This window comes from Pelophylax lessonae (genome assembly GCF_965119305.1).
Source record: "Pelophylax lessonae genome assembly, chromosome: 1".
Lineage (NCBI taxonomy): Eukaryota > Metazoa > Chordata > Amphibia > Anura > Ranidae > Pelophylax > Pelophylax lessonae.
The window spans coordinates 588,491,713-588,517,075 of record NC_138768.1 but is presented as its reverse complement, the minus strand read 5'-3'; the positions used below and the strand labels follow the sequence as shown (position 1 = coordinate 588,517,075).

At 41.4% G+C, this 25,363-nt stretch overlaps 2 protein-coding genes across 2 annotated transcripts in view; both read right to left on the bottom strand.

Annotated features, from left to right (window-relative positions):
• The window catches only part of LOC309544253 (PDZ and LIM domain protein 5-like), a 318,724-nt gene that overhangs the window by 98,496 nt on the left and 194,865 nt on the right, over positions 1-25,363 (bottom strand). The window lies entirely within an intron of this gene.
• The window catches only part of LOC309544533 (uncharacterized protein), a gene marked incomplete at its 3' end in the record, with an annotated part of 40,342 nt that continues 15,316 nt past the window's right edge, over positions 338-25,363 (bottom strand). The window contains exons 4-10 of the mRNA XM_082243433.1: positions 9,263-9,391; positions 8,431-8,625; positions 6,138-6,224; positions 1,399-1,557; positions 954-1,057; positions 613-722; positions 338-514 (exon numbers count right to left, since the gene is read on the bottom strand). Coding sequence (XP_082099559.1) covers positions 338-514; positions 613-722; positions 954-1,057; positions 1,399-1,557; positions 6,138-6,224; positions 8,431-8,625; positions 9,263-9,391 — 961 coding nt within the window. The remainder of the gene's footprint in view (positions 515-612; positions 723-953; positions 1,058-1,398; positions 1,558-6,137; positions 6,225-8,430; positions 8,626-9,262; positions 9,392-25,363) is intronic.

Below are 25,363 nucleotides of genomic sequence, written 5' to 3'. Positions count from 1 at the left end.
TGATAGATGTCAGCAGAGCTCTGCCTCATTTACTAAGCTCTGGCGCAACTGCCCTTGCAAAAGTGCAGTCTAGTTGCCTTTAATAAATCAACCTGATAGTGAGCAATAAAGTCCTGACAGGTGTTAAACCCCTCGCCATTCTATCCAAACAAAAAAGTTTTGCCTCTTGATTTAACATACCAGGAAAGTAATCGCATAGTCAAGTCATTTATGAATATTAAAAATGCATACACCGAAAGCATACAAATGCATTACCATAGAAAATGATGCATGCAAAACTCTAAAATCACACAAAATCTAGCAACAAAATATTATGAACACTGCAAGAACATGAGTTCTAATAAAGGTGGTCAAATATATGATATGCTGTTTGTAAACCATCAAAAACAAAGCCATATAAAACAGAGCATATGAAGAAATAAAACAGATAAAACAGAACTTTCAGTGAAAACTGCAAGTCAAAATGTTCAGTAGGGTAAAAGATAGACAGCTCATCTGTAAATTTCACATTTTTCTGTTAAAGGATAAGTGCACTCAAAACAAAAGCACACTTTCCTTTTTGCTCCACTTTCCTGACCTAATTGAACACATGCTGCCAAGATGCATACTCACCTTCATTCGATGATTGCAGCCTCTAAGAGCTTGTTTACAACCTATGTCACAAATCTTCAGTGTCTCTAGATTGTACTTGCGTAGCAGATTCCCATAGAGTTTTGTAGGAACTATAATAATTAGTGTTGCACCACATATTTAGGTTTGGATCCATGCCCCCCCCCCCCCAAAAAAAAAAACACAAACACAGGAATAGCAATGTGGAGTACCATTGTGATGCCCCTTATCTAAATGGTAAAATGTATTTTTTCACCAAAGCACACCGACATCAAAGCGGTTAGGCTATAGATTATTTACCATAATAGTATCTCACCTCACAGATTGTTCACTGGTAAGCACACCAGTGGACCTTCTTGCTGGCTTTGAATTTGGAAAAGGTGGTTTAATGATAGGTTCTATAAGAAGAGCATCCAAGAGAGAGCGATAGACAAAGGGACCAGACAGTCTAAGAAAGCAAGAAAATGAGGAGTAGAAATAAAAGGAGTTGACATTTTCTTTATGCAAGACAACAAATACAAATAGTCGAGGTTTTTTTTACACCCCCCCCCAAAATCAAGCCGATAATATTTCTGAGTGTATGGTGCACATACTGAAGATATAAAACCACATAATTGTGACAAATATGTTTATCTGTGTGTATTTAATTGTGGTTTAGTAAAAGTTCTCATTTATCTATCAAATAGTATTAAATATATAATTAGACACTGCAAAACAATGTGTTTTAAAAAGGTGCTTAGGTACAAGTGTTGCAGGTCACGTGCAAGCAGATCACAAGCGTTTCAATACCTGGCCTGTGCACCCACAATAGCAGTCACTGCAGCCACTGCACTGGATTTGCTCTTGGAATTTTGAACTGGAACAGTAACATGAACTGGGGGAGGGCAGGGGGCAGCTTTTGGTAGTCTGTCCAGAGGGTTTTCTATTATGTTTTTCTTTACATGCACACTGATACAAGAAAAGTAATTAGATAAAAAAAAAAAAAAAAAGTTAAGTACATTGGACATTAAATTGAGAAAAGATGACAAACTTAATACTATTACCGTCCAAATCCTGTTACCATAGTAATCTATCTTTCTTGATTTTCTAACCCATTCATAGTCAAGACTAGGGATGGGTTCAGGTGTGTTCGGATCGTAGTCCCAACCTGCCTGAGCAATCCTGTCAGGAAGCCGTCACTGCACACTGCCAATCATAGGCAGCGTGTGTATGTGCAGCTGCAGGGCATTAAATGCCGCACTGCCTTTGCTTGGTGGGCTTCCTGTAGGGATAGCTCAGGTGGGATGGTACTACATTTCCAACACACCTGAGCCCACCCCTTGCCATGACTATTTTGTGCCTTTGAGACCACAGTGATTCTAGTCAGAAGGCTTTAAGTGATAAATTGATTAAATTCACAAAATTCTTTGGCACAAAGAAGCAGTCTGCCTTTTGACAGATAAAGTCAAAATTGAAGCAACTGTTTATGGTAAACCCATGCTTAGGTAGCAATGCTTTGTAAGACAATCACAGCCAAATTCACTGACTAGTGGCTGGGAGTCTATGTACTTGGCTCTCAGTCACTTTAACCTGACAGTAGTGGCAAGGTCATAGAATCTTAAGGCCTCGTATTCACTGGCCAAGCACTTAATGTGCCTAAACGAGTCTAAACAAGTTTACAAAAAGTTTTAGGTGTATTTTTGATGCTATTTTTCTCCTGACAAGATAAAGGCATTCAGAAGAGTTGGAAAAAATGCCCAGTGTTCATTAGGCCATATGGTACACCTGGAGGCTTTTCCCTTTTTTTTTCTTTTTGAATGTGCATGTTCCTTTGCATGTTTCCATGGCTGCACCTGCATGGGTGTGAACCATTGCAGTAAAATGTATTTATCCACTAACTTACATCTAATCTTTGATGCCTGACAACTTATTTTTAAAAGTACTGTACTAATTAGAAAGTCAAAGACATCAGAACACTTACTTCACTGGCTTCCTGGTTCTCAGTTATTGATTCAGAAAATAGTAACCCAAGAGTCTGGACTTTCAAAAACAATTAGCAGTAGGCACTCCTGTGTTTCTATTCTGAAACATCTGCTGGACATATGCATTTATATAAAAAAAAAAAATAATTGGGCCTCATTTATAGTACATTTTAAAGGCTAGGTTCACCTTTTCAGGCAGAATGTCACTTTTCATAGTAAATAGAAGCCTTTTCTAATATCTTTTCTGCCCAATTTATTTATGTCATGATTCTCACTTACCCAGTTCATGGCAGCTTTGAATCTGCACCTCTCTGTTCAAAATAGTAAAAAATGCATTCTGAGCCCTGGCTTCCTGTAGCATTATGTGCCAATTCAAGAAACTTTAACCCCATCGTGCACTGCATTACAGAATAGAGGTTTTACCTTTCAGGTACTAACAACTAAGTAGTACAAGGGCCTGCCTGATTTGTTACAAATTGAATATACTGTTTAGGTGGGTTCTCCTGTTCCAAAGTTTTGGCATATCTATAGGAAATTGTACTGAGTGGCCATAGTATATGGGCAGATTTATGCAAGTACATGGGGGGGGGGGGGGGTGACACTCAGCTGTCATTGTTCTTGTAATCCAGCTCAGTGAGCAGGGAGGGGGGAGGCTGTAAACACAGTGAGGGCCCATTCACAACTAGCATAGTGGCATGTTTTTTCCTGCAATACTCATAGGACAACCCATTGTTTCTAACTGGCTGCCCTACATGCAGAAAAGTAGCTCATGAGGCATTGTGGTGAGTTGCAGTTTGCATAGTTTTTATTGCACGTTTTGTGGCATTTGTAGTACATTTTACAATCTGTGTACAATATCCTTTAGAGGACATACATATCTATCCAATCACTCTATATCCAATTAGGCAGGTCCTTGCACTACATATTTGATGGTAGATCTACAGGAAATTGTACAATGTATGGTGAGCTTTACAGGCATCCAGAAACACACTTCTGTTTTTAATACTACAGATCTGCTTCACAAAAGGTGTTATGTGATCACACAATGAATGATCTATGCAGGGAGAAGGAAAGATAGAAAGCGATCCATCAACCGAGAAGGACATTAAAATGACTGCACTGGAGAGCATGTAACTACAGAGATGGGAGGGTGTAATCTCCTGGGCAGGTGCATTGTGTGTTTTAATGAGGTCAGCTGCTAAAAAACATCCTCACTCTAAGGCCCCTTTAACACGATCGGATCCATCTGTCCGTTTTTCAAGCTGGCTCGATCAGGCCACTCATTGTCCTCTATGGGGAGGCAGATGTCAGGGGAAATGTCCGTTGACACTTGCCTGGCTTCAAATCCGAAAAGATTTGCTTAAAACAGACATATGGCGCTACTTTCGCCATCCGTCCAGCGGGTCAGATTGGATGAAAACGGACAGGCTGTACGTTTTCCTCCAATCTCCCCATAGAGGACAGTGGGACTTTGACAGGTCCATCTCTGCACAGTGAGTGGAGACGGACCTGTCTTCCGCCTGCTCAATGGGATCAGCAGAATGATCCCCGCTGAGCAAGTGGAGTCTGTCAAATCGGATCCACCCCATGTGAAAGGGGCCTAACAGCTTTCCCATCCTGCAGGACAGATACCAGGAAATTATAAGGGACTTTGCTATAAAAGGCGCTAAAGGCGGAGGTAAGGCATTAATGGTATATTGGTACATAGGGTAAAAAAAAAAAAAGTGAACTTAGGATTTAAAAGAGGACCTGTTAAACCACTTGCCGTCTGCCCCATAGCAGCTTTACTTGCAGCTAGATGGCAGCCGCCGGTATGCTGCTTCTGCTGTAATTACTCCCAAGATCGCCAATAGTACACACAGAACTGAGATCTGCCTACGTAAACAAGGCAGATCTCAGTTCTAACAGGGGGAAAGGAATGGATTGTGTGTTCCTGCAAAGCAGGGAACAAAATCCATCCCTTGCCTTAATAAAAGCACCTAACACAGTACATAAAAAAACACTGGCTAGGCACACAGTTAACCCTTTGAGTGTCTAGATGATTAACCCCATTCCCATCCAGTATCATTAGTACAGTGAAAGGGTATACTTTTAGCACTGATCACTGTATTAGTGTCACTGGTTCCTGCAAAGTGTCAAAAGTGTCAGTGACCGATTGTCCGCCGCAATATCGCAGTCCCGCTATAAGTCGCTGATTGTCTCCATTAACAGTATAAAATAAACATTCTATGAATATATCCCATAGTTTGTAGATGCTATAAGGTTTGCGTAAACCAATTAAAGAGGAAGTAAACCCTCTTCGGACACTTTTACCTATAGGTAAGCCTATGATAAGGCTTACCTATAGGTACTGTAAATATCTCCTAAACATGTACCGTTTAGGAGATATTTACCTTACATGCATCCAGTGACGTCACTGGCACATGTGCTCTGAAGGAACGGCCGCTGGTGCCGTTTCTTCAGAGTCCCGTGCCGTGACTGTTGGCTCCCGCGCGCGTGCGCGGGAGTGACGTCACTTCGGCTTCGGCCAATCAGATGGCCGGATGCCGCGAACCCGGAAGACGGGCGACTGGACATGTCGCCCGTCATACAGGTAAGCGGGCTGCACGGCGGGGGCTCGTTCTAAGGTAAGTATTGCATAACGAGCTAGTATGCGATGCATACTAGCTCATTGTGTTTCTCTTACAGGTTACCAAAAAAAAAAAACTTTGTACGGGTTTACAACCTCTTTAATATGCGTTTATTGGGAATTTTTTTTTTTTTTTTTTTACCAAAAACCTAACCTGGCCTAAATTTATGAAGAAATTAGATTTATTTTTTTTTTTTATTATTGGATATGTTTTATAGCAGGAAGTAAAAATGTTTTTATTCCCCCCCAAAAATGTCAGTCTTAAACAAAAACGCAGTGATCAAATACCAGCAAAAGAAAGCGCTATTTGTGGAAAAACAAATTACATACATTTTATTTCTTGACCGCGCAATTGTCAGTTAAAGTAGATCAGTAATGCCGTATTGCAAAAAAAATGGCCTTGTCATGAAGGTGGGTGGGGGGGGGGGGGTGTGGGGTTAAATCTTCCGAAGGTCAACCTCCCTGGGTCAGTTATACAGTGCAGTCTGAAAATGAGAAACATTAATTGTCATGGATTAACATGTTCTCCCATGCATACCGATGGGGCTTGCTGTCCTACATTTTCCTGCTTCACTACTTGTTAGTTACTAATGCAAACCAAGTATGTATGTAGTAAAGTGTCCACACCTGATCAACAAAAAAATAACAGCCCTAAAGCACATATCTTCAATACACAAATCAATAAAAAAATTTATATTTCAATATTCCTTTACCAGCAAGCCTGGACAACTAGCTATAGGAAATAAACAGCATTGATCACAACTGATCACATGTGTAACCAACACTAAACGAATTGAGAGTCAAAAAAATCTGCCATTCATCCATTCATGCAATTCATTGGCTCTAGCTTTATGTAGAGTCAGCCATTTACTACATGAGCTTACATCATGAATGTTTAGCTTTTGTTGCAACCGGAAAAAAACACTGTTGATTTGTACCTTGCCTGAGTCAAAGAAGATTGTGTATATAATGATGATTCTTGAATGACAGGAAATTGTTCTGCAGATGTGCCTGCGCTCACATGCCTAACCAAAAGGAAAGAGCATGAAACAAAAGAATAAACACTGAAAGGTGATGTTACTGAACAAGACTAGAAAATGAATGCAATTAAACTGTGGCAATACCAAATAATTATTCTTACTGTTCTATCTGAATTGTGGCGCAACCATTTGAATTTTATTTTTTAAATACTTTACCAGCTATTAAAAAAAAAAAAAAAAAAAAAAAATCAGAAAACATCCCATATTTGACTACTATGATTATCACATGTTTTTTCTGCAAATAAGTATTGGTATATGCAAGTTATTGAATTTCAATAGGAATACCCCTATAAGTGCAATATCCCAAACCTTAGACATAGTATACCCACCGTTGGGACGTCTGACATGAACTAGTATTCAGAGGGAATTGGCTGCATTCATACTAGATGCTCAATTAACAAATGATGGGTGTCAAAATGGTGGCCCTCCAGCTGTAAATGTCCAGCTTGGTTGGGACTGTAGTATAGATGAGGTATAGATTTTTAAAGTACCCTCCGATCTCTTGCAAAGAAAATATAGGACATTGCAAGCTGATATATATGAGTGGGTAATGATGACCTTCATGAAAATAAACCATTTAACAATATACTCTAGATTGACCACTCAGCTTTGTAAAGTATCTGAAAAGTATAAATACCTTACCCATGTTATGTGGAAGTGTAAACAGCCTGATCCTGACCACCTATATTGCTGATTTTGATATCACATTGATCATGGTTAATTTGTAGGAAAATCTAGCCTTCCTGATGTGTTAAATAATATGTAAGGTAACAAGACAGCCACACTAGAAAATTTAGTCCAGAATTGTATTAAGCCAAAATTGAATATAAAATTGAGAATAGTCTTACGGCCCAGTGTTCCCACTGTTTTCATGGGGGTTACCTTGTCCCCTAGACTTCAATTAGAACATGCATTTTCTGAAAGCTCACCAAAGATGCAGCATGCAGAGCCTTTGGTGTTCTTTCAGAAAACACACCAAAAAACATGCAATCTAATAGAGGTATATGACAGCAATGTACAATACAAATAACTTGGGCAGTTATTTGTATTCATAAATTGTTATTCCTTTTTTTCTCCGCCGATAGTTACAAGATTAGTAATATTAATTCTGTGTATTTTTTTTTATTATACTGTTTTTTATGTTGTATATTCACATTATATTCACTTTTGTGGTTTTTCTTTTTTGGGACCTAGTCTCTCTCCAATATGGTGCATATTTGTTTAAACTTCAGAGGGGGGCTGTCTTGTTTATACATGACTTAGCTTTGTATATAAATATTAGTAAGGAATTGTGGTGGGGGACACAGTGGTTATTTAAATAATCGTCTATTGGCACCTCCCCCAAAAAGAACAAAAATTGTATGTAGGGAGTGGAGGCATGTGCTGGTCTACACACAGAAAGGGTGCAGTCCAAGCATCAGGCCTGGGGGTTTAAATGTGCCACATATACTAACAAAGGAAATTATTTTCACACTTCCAAACCATGTAAAAGGTAACAAATATAATTTTATTGGGTTTATGTTGACAACAATAGGAAATGTAAGAATAAAATGTGGTACAGCAATCATAAATACATATTATTACATTACATAAAGCCCCAAAATGTCCGGGCTACATAGATAGAATGAAGAGCTGGAACAAATATAACAAAACAAATAAGTATATAACAAATATGTATATAAATATTAGTAAGATGGGAAGGATCTGCATGATTTGTATTTGGGGTCTGATAGTTGCCTTATGGGCATGTCTTTCAGTGCATTTACAGTACATCCTCAACTGTAGATTTTGTTATTCTTGTTAGTCTCTGACTGTAAGTTTAATATTTCTTTATGTTTTCACTACATGGTGTGGTCACTGTGCATTTCAATTTGTCTAGAGGTCATTTGAATTTATAATGCGTAGTTGTTCTTGACTTGCACAAAAGTTTTTGATTTTGCAGCTCTAGTGTTCATGCGTCCTAGATACAAGTAGACCCCACTAGTGTTTCCTTGTCTTCTTGCAAGGCAATGCAGAGAGCATCACCATACAGACACGGAAAGAAGTTTACTGCCCAGCTCTCTGTGCTTCCATCACAAGGTCCACAAGAGGGCATTAAGAAGAGTATCACTATTCCCACATTTTTGTAAACAGGAAAAAAAAAAAAAATGACATTGTAGCTGCAAAGACTGAATTACTGTATGTAAAATACCTGAATGTTTGTGAAGAGGCAGAAGCCATAATAACAGGCTGCTCTGTAAGTGATGGAGAGGTAACCCCTGATGGTGACAGATCTTCAAATGTCTGAGTAGCAACGCTGCATTTTTCCTTAAGACCATTGTTTGCACCTTTTTCATTCTCCAGAAAGGTATTCTCCGGTATGGTACAAGGCACTATTGTAGCAGACCTTCAGTTTTTAAGCATTAGAAATATTTAAATACATGTCAACTTTACATAATAGGTAATGACCATGTTCATTACTGAACAAGCATCCCTATTACCACATACTGAACTTTACTAGCCAAATTTAGTAGTTGTAGTGTTCAAACTATTACAGATGAAAAACTTCTAGGTGCAGGTTAGCCAGTTATAGCATCTACCATCATCTGCTACAGACCACATTGTTACCCGTTTAGCCCACTGCATCAATAAACCTTAAATTTGTTGTGTTTTTTCACACTTCTCCTACTAATATGTAGTTCCAAGTTGTGCACCTTTCAAAAGCCTGCCACAAAGGAACTACTAAAAAGATTGCTGTAATTATTTTTAGGTATGCTTTTTGAATGGGAACACACATTGTAAATATATAGTGTTTTTTTTTCACATGTGACTGCAAAGGTGGAAACATACTTTAAACAGATTTTTGTTGTGATCTACCCAAATCAATAATTGGGCATCAGTAGAGTAAAAAGGTACCAATGTGTAAACAAATCATTGTGAGGCCAAGAGGGGTAAGAATACCACATTAAGCGGTGTATTAGAAGCATACAAAATTGGATAAAACGTTCAACATTATGTGGAAAATTCACATTAAAAATGCTAACCTCATGTAAACTGATGCAGTTTTAGATATTGTAGCTACTTGACTACTGACATTTAGGGTCCTTATAGTTGCAGGTGGAAAGGGTGCACATTTTGGCAGACTCTCCAAAGGATTCTCAAACAAAGCCTTTCTAATGAAAAAGAAAGAATGAGAAGTAAGAAAGCCAAAAGAGAAAGCTCACATAAAATTCTCAAAGAAAATTACCATACTTGTTTTTAAAGCAGGAAAAAGTCAACCCTTTCACTCTCAGAAGAAGAATGCTTAATGATTAACATTTCTAAGTTTGGTCATACAAGACCCAATAAGTGCAAGCCATTTATCAAGCTTGGACATTGATTGTAACTACTTGCCTTGTAGAGGTACAGAAAAAAAAAGGGATTTTTGACTTAACGTAAAATCAATTTCTCTGATGTTCATTGACGGATACAGCTCCTGATCTTCTTAACCATTGGGTTATACTGCCCCCCTAAAGGAGTAGGACACTAGGCAGAAAAAAAGTCTGGCTATTCCTACAGGCAGTTCCAGGAGGTATAATCCCTCTCTCTGCTACAGGTACTCAGTTTTGCTACAAGCAGTGTCAGAAGAATTACAAGTCCACAGAGAGGTGGGTGCTGTGTCCGTCGATGTACATCAGAGATATGGATTTTACGGTAAGTCAAAAATCCCATTTTCTGTTTCGTTTAACAGACAGCTCCTGATCTTCTTAACTAGAGATGGGCTTGATGTTCAAGTCGAACCTAACTTTGATTTGAACGAGTGTTCGTGTGTTTGCTGAACACATGAACACCCGGGGCGCTCGGCGGCAAGTTTGCCCGCCGATAAGCGCTCCATAATGCACTGCGTGACTGCAGTGCATTAAGTGCTTGTGATTTGACAAAGCATGCACCTGACCTGTATGCTTTGGCCAATCACATCACAATGTCCTGTCACAGCCATCATTGGCCAAAGGCATTTAGCCAATAATGTCCACGCCCCACACTATATAAGTCTGCTGCTTACATGGCAATCGTGTATAGTGTGTGACAATAGAGATTGGGCAGGTAATTAGGACCCCCAAAGCACTCTCTCCATGTTGAGGGCAAGCGGCCTGGTATGCATCCTGGCCCGCATGCTCAGATAAGTGTTCAGTATATATTTTGGGGGGGGGGGGGCGGCCATGCCATTTTTTAAAAAAATGTTGGCGTGGAATACCCTTTAAAATCCATACCAGACCTGAAGGGCCTGGTATGGACTGGGAGGGGGACCCTACGCTGTTTTTTTCATGTTTCTTTATCTGTATTGCCGGGAGCCGACAAAACATTACAGCCATGAGCAAGTTTGAATTACATTTTTTCCTTTAGAAATGCCAGTATTGCTGCAGCAAGATCCATACATCGCACATATGCTCCACTTTGCAGGCACATTAGGGAACCCCCCGACACGATATTTAAAAGGAATTTCTCATTTTTATTGTTTCACTTTAAGCATAAATAAAAACACTGCTCCCTTAAAAATTATAGTTTAAAAAAAATTCTTTGCATTGATGCATGTCCCCCAGGGCAATACCCGGGTCCCCATACACTTTTTATGGCAATAACTTGCATATAAGCCTTTAAAATGAGGACTTTTGATTTTTCATGTTCGTGTCCTATAGACTTTAACAGAGTTTGCATGTTCGCTAGAACTTTTTCCCTGTTCGAGATGTTCTGGTGGGAACCGAACAGAAGGGTGTTCGGCCCATCGCTATTCTTAACCATTGGGACGTCCCAAAGCAGTGTTAAACATGAGGGGTGGGAACAGAGAAAAGAAACTCCCAAGGCTAACTATAGCCAACCAGGTAAACAGGAGCTCAACTAAAACAACTGGAGCTCATCTGAAAAAAACAATACACCCTCAGAGAGAACCAGGTCCCCTAAACAGCAGCCTGCAAAATCTTGTGGCCAAAGCATCCGCAGATGCCAACACATCCACTTTATAGAACTTTGTAAAAGTGTGCACCGACAACCAGATGGCCGCCTTGCAAACCTGCGTCACTGACGCTGGATGACAGAAGGCCCAGGAGGCACTAAGTAGAGTAGAGTGTGTCTTGACAGGGGAAGGAGGAACCTGACCACTAATGGTAAAGGCCTGAATAACCGTCTGTCTTATCCATCTGGAAATTGTCGCAGAGGAAATGGACAACCCTTTCCAAAGCCCATCCCGTGAGCACAAATAGCGAGTCTAGCTTCCTAAAAGACTCCGTAGCTGCCAGGTACACCCTAATTGCCCGGTCCAGGCATGCAAAGCAATTTCCTTCGGATGTGTTGGCCTGGGACACAGGGAAGGCAACACAATGTCTTCATTCAAATGAAAATCAAAGACAACCTGAGGAAGGAACGACGGACAGGGGCGAAGAACCACCTTATCACTGTGAACCACCAGTAAGGTGAATAAAAGGATAACGCCACCAATTCCAACACCCTGCGCGCAGAGATGAAAGCCACCAAAAAGGCCACCTTCTGGGATTGCGTAAGCAGGGGAATCTCTGGAAGATTCTCAAAAGGAGGGCTTCTGGAGGACCGAATCGAGGTCCCAAGGCGGCAACAGAGACCGTACTGGAGGGGTCGAGTACCTCATTCCCTGTAGAAAAGTACCCACTAGGGAGTATGTGGTCAAGGGCCATTGAAAGAAGACTGTTAAGGCCAACACCTGACCCTTGATAGTACTCACAAGGCCGGTTTCTGCTGAACCCCCTGTTGAAGGAAGGTCAAGAGCCGAGCCACTTAAAAAGAGCGAGGATGAACCCCAAGACGATGGTAGAACTTCCTAGAAGTAGGTTTCCTAGCTTTTAACAGCATTGGAAACACCAACTCAGACAATCCTCTATCCATTAGCCCCTGGCATTCAACAACCAAGCTGTCAAAGCCAGCAACAGTAAAGCAGGATGGAAGATTGTAGTACTAAGCCCAGGGAGGCCAGTCAGGAGCCACTCAGATGACTGGAACCCCTTCTGCCTCAATCCTGCATAGAAGTCTTGGCAGAAACTCGACTGGAGGGAAGGTGTAAAACAGACGATACTGACCCCATGGGGCCATCAATGCATCTGTGGCATCCGCCATAAGATCCCATGACCGAGCCACAAACCTCTGCACCTTTCAGTTGAGCGGGGAAGCCAACAGATACACCTCAGGGATGCCCCATTGGGGAGACAACTGATGAAACATCTCCGGATGAAGGGACCACTCCCCTTGGTTCAACGTCTGCCGCCTGAGGTGATCCGCCTGCCAGTTTTCTACCTCGGGAATGTGTACGGCGGAGAAGGCCGGAACGAATTGTTCTGCCCACCTTAGAATGCTGGCTACCTCCAGAGCTGCAAAGACACTTCTTTTTCCCCCTTGGTGATTGACATAAGCTACGGCCATGGCATTGTCCGATTGAATGCGCACTGCACATCCCAGAAGACGATTGGTACAATGTTCCAGGCAGTCTGATCGCTCGGAGTTCAAAGACATTGATCCGTAGTCTGGACTCGGCAGAATTTTTGCCGAGGATGCCTCCTCAGCCAGACAGGCTGGCATCCATGGTGACCACTGCCAAAACAAGGGTAGGAAGGATTTGCCAAGCCGAATCGCCGAAGAACGAAGCCACCCTATCAGGGACTCTTTCCTTCCCCGTTATGGAACTGTGCAAGCAGAACCGCCATGAAGATAGACTCCATCAGGCACAGCACCCACATGCAAGTCCAGAGGGATGACCATCGGCTGGACAGCAGCAGACAAATTGAAGCCTGTGGTTACTGGAGTTTGTCCAGAGGAAGGAGCACTCTGGCTAAGGCTGAGTCCAGTGTCAGACCCAGATAGTCCAGCTTTGTGGACTGAAACAGAGCCGACTTCTAAAAATTCAGAATTCAGCCAAACTCCCTCAAACTCATAAGGATTTCAAGGTTTTCCACCAGAGCAGTAGGAGACTCTGCTCGCAGAAGGACATCTAAGTAGCCCTGTACCACGATCTACCATTGGCATAACAATGCTAACACCATGGCCAACACTTTCACGAAGACCCGAGGAGCAGAGGCGAGACCAAAGGGTAACGCCACAAACTAATAATGCCCCTCTCCCATGGCAAAGCGGAGGAAGCACTGGAGACAGACACATATCAGAATGTGAAGGTAAGCATCCTTGATGTTGATTGAGGCAAGAAAATCCCCCTGCAGGGAAGCCACCACTGTGTGAACAGACTCCATTCTGAATTTATGCACCCGCACAAAGCAGTTCAGCGCCTTGAGGTCCAGAATTTGATGCACCTTGCCTTCCTTCCTGGGGATTGTAAACAGGTTTGGGTAAAACTCCTGAAATGGTTCCGAAGTTGGAACCATGACCAGCACCCTTTAATGTAAAAGGTCTTGCACCACCCCAAAAAGAGCCTGTAAGCGGACCGGGGACAGCCACATGTTGGAAGGAAGAACCTTACCGGACAGTAGGAACAAAACTCCATTTTGTAGATGGATCAAGTGACCTCGTGGACCCACCTGTTCTTGTACCAGGGGAGTCCATGGGTCCAGGAACCAGCGAAGACGCCCCCCTATCCCAGATATGGGTGAGAGCGCAGGGGGCCTTGTCCGCAGGTCTGGAGAGGCCTGCACTTGACTTTCCAGACCAAGTTCGAATGGATCTTCTAGAGGAGGCCTGAAGGGCTCCGATCCCTTGTCAGTCGACCCTGAGGGACGAAGCTTCTTATGAGCTGAGGAGGTCCAACGTCTATGACGAGGGTCCTTGCCCTTAGTAGCCTGCGGAAAAAAGGTACTCTTTACCCCTGTGAGACATTTAATGATGTCATCCAGGGTAGCAACAGACAGGCGATCTCTTTGAAAGGAAAGATCAGTCAAGGCCTTTTTAGAAGTCTGGTCCGCAGACCAGCATTTGAGCCAAAAGATACGCCGAAGGACCACTGCAAAAACAGAGAGCCGAGCCACTAGGGGAGCCGAATCCAAAGAGGCATCACATATAAACTGCAGCCCCTGGACCAGCTGGTCTGCCAGCTCAGCAAGGGAAAGGGGAAGCTGCTCTCCCTTCAGGTCACAGCGTAAAATCTTAGCCCACTTAGTCACAGTCTGCGACACCAGGGCAATGGTGAATATCGGCCTCAGTACCGAACGAGCCAGGGTTTACATATTGCGGGCCACAGCCTCTGACTTCCTGTCAGCCAGTCCTTAAAGGCTGGGGACTCTACAACTGAAATCATAGTTGCTTTGTTCAATCTGGAGACCTGAGTGTCCACCACCGGTGGAACAGTCCACTTTTTTTAGAAGGGACTCCGTATAGAGGTATTGCCTAGCAACTCGCTTAGGGAACCCAAGGGGAATCTTTGGTCGTCTCCACTCTTTAGTGACAATACTGTCAAAATAGGAGGGGAAAGGGAACACCTTTGCCGTTCTGGATGGCTTGTGAGTGCCAAAGGGAACCTACGCCTCCATCGCAGCCGCAACTGATTTCTCCAACTGTAAGTCTCAAGCACAGATACAATCAGTGCCTCCACCAGTGCCTTTTCATGCATAGTTGCAGGAGTGGAGGAAACCTCCTCACTATCTGAGGATTCAGGATGCGTGGTCGCAGACCCAGCAGGGTGACCCACGTCCGCGGCAGCCAAAATAGATTCAGGGATCTGATGAGACAGATGAGGCAGGGAGCCCGTAGCCCAAAAGCCACCTCCACCCGGGACACAAAAGGACCCCAGGACCGCCATAAGTGCATCGATGGATGGTTGGGACCCAGAGGGCCCCGCAGCCTCTGAGAGGGGATCAGGTGGGGAAATGTGCTCTAAAAACTCCACTCCATGAGTCAATAGGGGGACTCCACAAGAAAAAGGTGTAAAAAACACTGCTAAAGGACACCCCCACTGCTCCAGCAGCACCACTTGGTCGCCAGTAACAGACCACCTAATCGATCCTCAGCAGCAGAGAGGGAGAGGACCCCACTAGACTCACCACCCAGCAGAAAAGGGGACCTGCAGCCACTAGGATAATCTGCACTGCAAGTACAGCGATCAGGAAGTGAAAAGATCCAGGAGTCCACACCAGGGGATGAGGAGAGGCTCCCACCACCAAAATTGTCACCCACAGGGCTCAACCTTCATGGCCACCGCTATTTTCAATGGCAAACCACCGCAAACTGGCCACCAGACTACACAAACATGGCTGCCATGCCAAGAGTGCACAGGCTACAGCAAAATGGTGGTACCATAAGGCTCCCAGGGACCCAAGAGGGATCCCTAGGCCTCAGAAAATGGGTAAGGCAGGAAGGGGGGGGGCCCTGGCAGGAGCCCCACCAGGTACAGCCCCCCACCACAGCCGACCCCAGGCGGTGGACCAGGCCACCCCATAGCCCCAGCATCAGTAAAGGAGGGAGGGTGGATGGAGGGGTGATATGGCCCACAGGGACCACCAGGGGGGTGCCCAACGGGAAGGAGGGGAACCCAGGGGTCCAACTGTCCTATGGAGGAGCCCACGACCACCCCAAAACCATCCAGGGGGAGAAAGGGGACAGTCACTTATCATACCAGGAACCAGATGGGCACTGCTCCTTTCCATCTAAATGGGGGGGGGGGGCTGTTGACCAGGAGGAACACTGCGACTCCGGCCGAATCCCGGTCGTATGTGACCTTGCGAGGCATTTAACTCGCAGGCCAGCTGCCGTCTGCTGGGGCTACGTTGTGGCCGACCTAACTCAGATCTGAGGTGTGCACGCGCTCCCTGGCTAGACTGGGGTGACCGCTGGATCCAAATTATCCAGCTTGTCACCCAGTCCGGCATTTAATTGTAGATCTCACTGGAAACAAGATTCCTGATTAGGCAGAAAAAAAAACTGAGTACCTATAGTAGAGAGAGGGAGCATACCCCCTAGGAAGGCCCATAGGCGTAGCCAGACTTTTTTTCTGCTTAGTGTCCTACTCCTGTAGGGGGCAGTATAACCGAATGGTTAAGAAGATCAGGAGCTGTGTCAGTCAATGAACGAAAGAGAATTTTTTTTTTTAGAAACAACAAATATGAAGACACTTAGCAATATGATGGAAAATATCCGCAATGCATATCTAATGGTTTTGTTTCCTACAGAGAAATTAGCTTCCCCCTTGTGTGCCAAATCCATCTGTCACCTGAATCAAGAGGAAGCGTGTGGCTAGTCCCACTGGGAAGTCTCTTCACCTGTTGCGTCTAAAAACTATTTCAATCTATGGCCACCCAGACATGGAGAATGGGATGTCATTAGTAGCCAACTCAGTTTCTGAAATCAGCACTGCTGAGGTGAACTGGTTGTTAGAGGACCTATACCAGCCTATTTAGTTGTATTCAGACGGCTGATCACTGTTCACATACTTATCTGCTTTTCCCAAGGAAGCCAACTGTAAATCACTGAACAGCCTTCTTGTGTGAACATAGGAAAAGGACTTAATTTTGTCCCGAGGAACAACTTAAATATTGTTGATAGTGTAAGCATTAAATAATGAATTCAGCTTCAAAATTGATTTCATGATCGACAACCATTAATTCAATACAAAAATACGTTCTTATTTTTCAAATTTTAACAGAGCATACAGAAATTCACACTACTGTATATAAAGCAGCTTTTTATACTAGCAACTGATAACATATGCCAAGAAAATGTTCTACTATAATAAATTAATTTATTGATACTCGGTCATTTTCATTGCCATTTCTTAATTGGTGGGTTTTGCTGTTTAATGTCACAAGCTAGTTAGACTAAATAGGGATTCAGACTAAGTTATGTTTGTGAGTACAATAAGTGCACTTCACCAGAAGCAGCTGTAGTTCTAATAGGGATTCTTAACTGCTGCGCAAACTGTTGGCGCTATATAAAACCTGTATAATAATAATAATTCTCTCTCTCATATATATATATATATATATATATATATATATATATATATATATATATATATATATATATATACACATATATATATATACACACATACATACATACATATACATACTGGAGGAAACACATATTATATTGACGTAGGCTCTTTACCATGTGACCAGCTGTGTTTAATCACAGCTGGTCACATAGTACACAGGAAGTGCCGTTGATCGGCACGAGTAGAGGAGAGCCGATCTGCGGTTCTCCTGACAGGGGGGGTCTGCACTGGTAATCAGATCATTGATTACCAGTGCAGACCCTCAGGAGGGGGGGTGGCAACTAGAACCACCAGGGATGCCCACTCATGAGCCCAGGGATGCCCACCCATGGCCCAAGGGATGGCCACCATGTTATGAATTCAGTTGCAGTTCAGTGAGTAAAATAAGTATTTGATCCCCTACCAACCAACAATAGTTCTGGCTCCCACAGACTGACTACAGTATGTGCTCATGTGGTACACAGATTAGTCCTGTCAATTTAAGAAGGTGCTCCTAACGACAACTCATTATGTGTATAAAAGTCATCTGTTCTTTGATGCTTCTTTTGATGGCTATTACTATTTTTTTTTTCCTTTTTCTTTTCTCAGTTAACATACTACCATCTAACATTCTCTTTTTTGTTGACACAGCTTATTAAAGTCATGGATAAGTAATGAAAGTGATGTATTGAGTTGGAATTAACTTAACATCAATTGCCCTTGATCTTGAGCTCCATGTCAGATTTCGCCCCATGTCAGATTTCGCCCCAAGGGCAAGGATGATCATGAGAAAAGTGAGGGATCAGCCCAGAACTACATGATCTCAAGGCAGTTGGTACCACAATAATAAAACAATCCACTGGTAACACAATACGCCACCATGGACTGAAATCCTGCAGCGCCCGCAAGGTCCCTCTCTTAAAGAAGGTACATGTACAGGTCCATCTAAAGTTTGCCAATGAAAATTTAAATAATTCAGGGCAGGATTGGGAGAAAGTGCAGTGGACAGATGAGACCAAAATTTAGCTCTTAGGCATTAACTCATCTCGCCGTGTTTGAAAGAACGAAAAATGTTGGCTATGACTCGAACAACACTATCCCTACAGACAAGCACAGAGGTGGAAACATTATGCCTTGTGGCTGTTTCTCTGCTAAAGGTACAGGCCGACTTTGCCATTTTAAGGAGCCAATAGACGGGGCCACGTATTATAAAATCTTCTTCCCTCAGCCAGAACACTGGAGATGGGTGGTGGATGGGTCTTCCACAGCATGACAATGACCCAAAACATACCGCCAAGGTAACAAAGGACTGGCCGAAGAAGAAGCACATTAAGGTCATGGAGTGGCCTAGCCAGTCTCCAGACCTTAATCCTTTAGAAAATGTATGGAAGGAGCTTAAACTTCGAATTGCCAAGCAACAGCCAAGGCACCTTATGGATTTAGAGAAGATCTGTAAAGAAGAGTGGACCAAATCTCTCCTAAGATGTGCGCAAACCTGATAACCAACTACAAGAAACGTCTTACCTCCACCAAGTACCAAGTCATATTTTGCTTGGGGGATCAAATACTTATTTTACTCACTGAAATAAAACGCAATTTATATCATGTGTTTTTTCTTAAATTTCTGACTCTATCATGTAAAATACACCTATGATAACGCTTACTGAAAGTTCTTCCCTCTTTACCTCATTCTTCCTCTATAAGACTTCAGGCCTTCTGTACACGACTGAAAACTACAGTTCAAAGAATCAGAAGTAATCCACTATTAAGCTCTGTTCCTACTCAAGTATGGGAAATCTGTTTTACATTTCACATATGTTGTTGTTTTCTTTATTGTGGTTTTTGTTACCTTTCTGTAAAACTCAATACAATTCTTAAAAAAAATAAATAAATATACCTATGATAAAAATGATAGAACCTTCATTTCTTTGTAAGTGGGCAAACTTACAAAATCTGCAGGGGATTGAATAATTATTTTCGCCACTGTATATATATTAATACATACCTACATACATATTTAGAACCAAACACTATGATAACATTTCAATTCTTTACGGAGAATAAAAGTTCATTCAAGGGAAAATAAATCCAACCTTGTATCTCTAATTTAACAAATAACAGAAGATTGCTACACTTCAGTATAATTGTGTAGAGATCTAGGTCACAGTACTTTAACATTGTAATGTACTGTAAAATTATATTTTGTTTGAATAAAAGCTTTAAACAAAGCAAAATGTTCAAGGGAAAACTTCTAAAGAAAGAAATGAACAATGTAGGCTACGTGGGACTTTAAGTGAGATACCAGCAGGTAATGCCCAGCGTCTCCAACCCCATTTTGTTCATATACAGGGATGGAGACCAATAGCATGACCTGCTTGTCTCATGTAAAGTCCCAAATATTTTATGAAATTAGGGATGGAGGCACTGTGCTTTACAGGCCAATGCCTCATATAAAGTCCCAATCTGTGTTTTACACTGCATCCGCCAAGGGGATGGATGTGTATGCTTCTCAGCTGGTCCTTTTCAGTTTGTACCATCACTACAACATCGCTATTAGAGTTTTGATATACTAGACCAGTCATGGATGGGGGTGGGTTGGGGGAGGTTTGGGCTGCTCCCTCCCACCTGTCTCCCATCCATCCATTAGCAGCCATGTGCTTCCATTGTGGAGACATTCAAATTAGAAAGTGTTAGGACTGCAGGTAACACAGGGTGCCGTGTAGTGGCCCTGCAGCTTACACATGCGTTTGCAAATGCGTGTCAACTAAACCCCTGTTCTTTATTTATATCATGAGACAGGTCTACTTGGTTGGTGGCAGACTGGAGGGTGAGTACATTAGACTGGGGCTGGCTGGCTTCCATGCACCTCTTTTAATCCTTTTCAACTTTCGTTTTTTTAAAGAAAGAAATGCAACTTTTTAAAGAACATATGTTTTTTTAAGCGTTGAATTTAATGACGGGATCTAATTATGCAACAATGATGGCTAAAAAATATAAAATCATCTTCCCTTAAATGTATTCAAATGAAATTAAAAAAATGTCATATGCAAATTTTTAATTTGCTGGACACCTACTGTAGTAGTTATGGGCTTTCACTTTCAGGCAGTACAACTGGCTCTCCTTCATAAAAGGATTGTATAATTGTAGTGAAAACATTTGTATTTTGTAAAACTTGTGACTACAATACGATTATTCTAAAAAGGCAGGGTTGCTCAATTGGGGTTCTGAGGAACACTAGGGTCTCAGAGAAGTCCTCAGGGGCTCCCGTCGTGATTTACCTTTGCGATGGATGTATATCTGCCCAATCTTTTTTCAATGCATGCTAACACTGCCAGGGCTCATCGATACCTGATGTTTCCTATAGAGTTCACTAAAGAGAGCAGTGCAAGATCCTAAATTAGAATTAAAACTTGTCAATTTTGGTAAGAGTAAGGGAGGAATGTAACCCCCTTTCAGGTTTTTCCTTCCTATAGCCAAAACAAAGTGAGAGGAAATCCATCCAAACTGAGGGAATCATTGGTTGTCATCAGGTCTAGTGTGTCTTTAGTTTTTGTTCTGAATGCAAGTAATTGCTGGAGCTAGACAGACATACTAACCTATCTGATATTTATCTAGGACGATCTGCAGATGTTTTGGATTAAAGCTTTCTATGATCTGCAAGATGTAATTTGGAACAAATCACTGTCTGCTAATTCTACTGAAACTGTAAATTACAGCTATCTTGCAACAATTCAGTCATAGAGAACACATCTGCAGTGCTTAGATTGGAGAGGCAGAACAGAATTAATTTCAAAGGAGCTGTTAAAAGAACTTTTAATAAAGTTCAACATGTGCATAAAAATTTAGAAGCAAGGATTTTATCATTGGGAGGGGGATTTAACAAGCAAGATCAGTTGCCTGTGTAGTACAAATCAGGCTGCCTTTAGCTCAAAGGAACTAAAACAGTTTTACCTATTAGTGACAGTTTTGCAATTATTTCTACTAAAAAATCGTGATTGCACTTGTGACAGTTATTCATTAAAAATACAAAAACACTTAAAGTGAACCTTTACTACTTGAAATACAGTTCTGCCTTTAATTATAAACATGATTCACTTTAGTAGTCATTTAGCTTTGTTAGTGGGGCCTGACTTTCCCAGACTTATGGCTAACCTCATTTAGCTACCACCCACCCTATCCAATGAAAGTGCCCTTAATGGCCCTTTGGAATACCCTACTATTTATCCTTGGGCTAGAAACTCTGGCCACACATATCAGGTCCAACACAAACTTCTAGGGCATAGAAATAGCAGGCATCCAACATAATACTGCTCTGTTTGCAAACAATATTTTATTATATTGAACATCCCCTTTACTGCACATCCCCTATTTCCTTTTTCTTCTTATATGATTTACCTCTAATTCAGGCCTTCATGTCAAATATTCAAAAGCATTGAATGTCACCTTACCATTGACCAAGCAATCTCTACAGACCCAGTTTCAGTTTCAATGGTCTCGCCCTATTACATATCTTGATATTGCACTTGCTGCAACTTCGGAACCCTTTTTCAAAACCTAAATTTCCCCTCTCATTTAACACCTATTAACTTCCTGGGACTTGATATCCTCATAATGGAGGCCTTGCCTATCCTGATATAAAAACATATTACCATGCTATAGTCCTGAATCAGATTAAATACTGGAAATATGCAGAAAATACAAAATTGTGGGTACAAGTGGAGTCACAGATGAGAAAGGTGGATTTAGCAGTTATCCCTTGGCTTCCGAGAGCTTCTAGAAGTATTTCTACATTAGCTATATGGGATATGCTACATAAAAGGTTTAAGTGGCAATACAATTCCCCATTGATGCCTCTACTTAAACATAATTTTTTCCCTCCAGGTACGATTGATCAGGGATTTGATCAATGGTCCTAGAAGGGACCTTTGTTTCTCCTTTAAGTAATACAGCAGGTTCCCTTAAACCCCTCACGGAGATTTAAAAAAAACAATCAATCAAGTATTTAGGTCAATGGAGATATAATCAACTCGCTGGGTTTATACGAGCCCTACCCCAACCCTTAAAAGGTTTGGTAGATTTAAATCCATTTGAGGTAATATTACAAAATAAATGACCCCCTCCCACGGAATATCTAAATTCTATAAAGCCTTAATAGGGATTCGGTCACTGTCTTACCCAGATTACCTTGATAAATGGCAATTGGATTTACAACATCCATTGACTGATATACAGAAAGATAACATTTTGTTATTAGCGTGTAGCACTTCAATTTCATCAACAATGACATAAATTAATTATAAATTACTAGCTAGATGGTACTATATGGCACTTAAACTGCAAAAAATGTTCCCCCCTAAGTCATCGTTATGTTGGAGGAAATGTGGGAAATCTGCTTCGCATGCCCACATTTGGTGGGACTGTCTGAAGATTTGTTTATTCTGGCTACAGGTGGTCGAATATATAGATAAAATAACTAACTGTACATTACAGATGGACCCGTGGACAATACTATTTCATTGTACCAGAGATCCACCATATACATACATATATATATATATATATATATATATATATATATATATATATATATATAGGAGATCAATTGCCCCACACCTTTTGAATGCTGCAAAGGCCTTAATTCCAGCTATGTGGGGTGAAATAGCAGGCCCAACATTGAAACAATGGATAAAGAGAGTAGATGATGCATGTCTGCTGGAAGAATTTTTGTATATCTCTAAGGCTCCGTTCACATGTAGGCGTTTTGGGGCGTTTTTGGGGCGTTTTTCTGCTCCAGGATCAGCTCTCAAAACGCCCAACAAGACAAATCCTATTCATTTCAATGGCCCCTGTTCACATCTGAGCGTTTTGAAGCTGTATACAAAACGCCCAAAGCTCAAAAAAGTACATGAGCTTCTTTTTGGGCAGATTACAGGCGTTTTCCATTGATCTCTATTCAATCTAAAAACGCCTGCACAAAAATCGCGGTAAAAATCGCGGTAAAATCGCTGTAAAAAACGCCGCAAAAATCGCGGTAAAATCGCGGTAAAAAACGCGCGAAAAACGCTACGCTCAGGTGTGAATGTAGCCTTAAAGAAATTTGGATAGACATACAGCAATATGGAGTGGATGGTATTAATTTAAAACCACTCTAGCTTATACGGCAATTGTGATTACATAAGAATGATGGATTTGTGTTACAGACGTTGATTTAAGCACCTTCTTGAGCAAAATCCATTCTCTGTTGATCGATAGGCACACAGGAACTAATAGAACTAATGTTTTTTTTTAAAGTATGGTTACTTTGGACCCACCACCTATGGCCAGCACTTTAAAAAAAAAAAAGGGGGGGGGGTAAATTAAATGTAAGATATCTTTCATTTAATTTTTTCCCCCCTTTTTTTCTCCTCTTTTCCCTATTTTTCTTTTTATATTTCGGCTGTTTCGAAATCTAAGTTGGTACAGTATCAACGATACATAGAGTCATTGAAATACTATTGAAATGCTGTCTGTACTGAACTTAATATAATTTTTTAATTTTTTTGATGTGTACGTTTATTTCTTTACGAAAACAAAAAAAAATATATTAAATAAAAAAACTTCCTGGGACTACATTTACATCTCATTGTTTGGCCATATCGACACAATTAAAAGGTTCTTACTCCCTAAATTACTCTTATCTTTACTTTAGAGTCTTACCTATACCATCCCACATTTTATGCACTTTTTTAGCTCCAGGAGTTAAAATTTATATGGGGTTCCACCAAACATTTATTGAATAGAAAAATGTTGTACGAAACAAAAATGTACTTAATATCTACTACCACAAAGAAGCAGGTGGATCTCACATGGCTTTGTCACAATACACTCCTTTCTAAATACGCATGAAGCTTGTTACTTTTAACAAGATCTCCGCAATAACAAACTATTTTGTTACTTCAAATACGCCACCTCAAACTACGGACCTCCAGCTGTTGTGGAACTACACATTCCATGAGGCATTGTAAAACTCTGATATTCACAGACATGACTAGGCGTGATGGGAATTGTAGTTTCTGAACAGCTGGAGGGCCATAGTTTAAAAACCCTTGTCGTAGACTCTTCACCTATATATTGAGCCTCACTCTGTCCTTGAAAGCTTTTGAATACGTATGCAAGTCTAACTCCCTGATGAAGGGTGTGGTTTCCTGGATATTCTGCTATCTTGGGAAATGTATAACCAAACTCCTCTCTATTTTGTTAGATAGGAAACAGACCTTAATACATCTTTATTCTGAGAAATTTCTTTCAATTTGTCAGCCATAGATTGACTACTCCCCGCTCCCTCAACATACCACACAACTACTGGAACATTAGAACTAGGTGCCCTGATGGCCTCTGCGGTATTTCCTGCTGCTCCTTTGCCTTTTACTCCCCTCCCCAACATTTCTCTACTCCTTTCTCTCTTGTTTACATCTTCTCCTTTCTTATCTTAACTTCCATACCTTGTACCTCAATGCACTTACTTTTTTCATGCTTGAACCTTTTGTATTCCTATATTATGTGATCAAATTTTATTTGACCCATGGGTGAAATTTGTGATTACTTTGCTGTTAAAAAACTTTAGAGAAAGAAAGTGCCCTCGTAGTCCGCTAATGCCACCTTCAAAGTGGCATGTTCAGGTGAAGATAATGCCACCTCATTAAGGCCCCCCAATTACAACATGGATTTTTAATTTAGCGGCAATTCTGTGCCGCTAAAGTGTGCCAAGCAGCATGGAAGCAGTTATGGTACAGGCCTATATTATATCAATGAGGAATGTTTGGCAAGCGGAATGCTTTACTAACTCAACTTGCAGAGTTAAATTGCCACACCATGAAGCACTGATGGATTTAAGTGTCTGCCATGAAAAATGTGTAGGTAGGCAGTCAGGAGGTGATAAAAGCGTAGATCAACCACCTATTTTTACCACCCGTTTGGCGACAATGTGAATGAGGCCTAAGGCAGTTTCATTGGATAGTGGAATGGTAGTTCCTAAGGTTTAGCTATGAGTAAAGAAATTACAGGCCCCAGAATAAATAAATAAATAAATAAATGCCCTAGTCACATTTTCTGCTGCAGTTAAAGGTAATATAAAACTGCAGGCAACATTAATGTGGAACTTACATTTCAGGTTTAATTCTTTGATACAAATACAGGGCTTCTCTTGAATAGCAAAGAAGCACTTAGCCTAATTTAATTCACGCAGCAGATATGA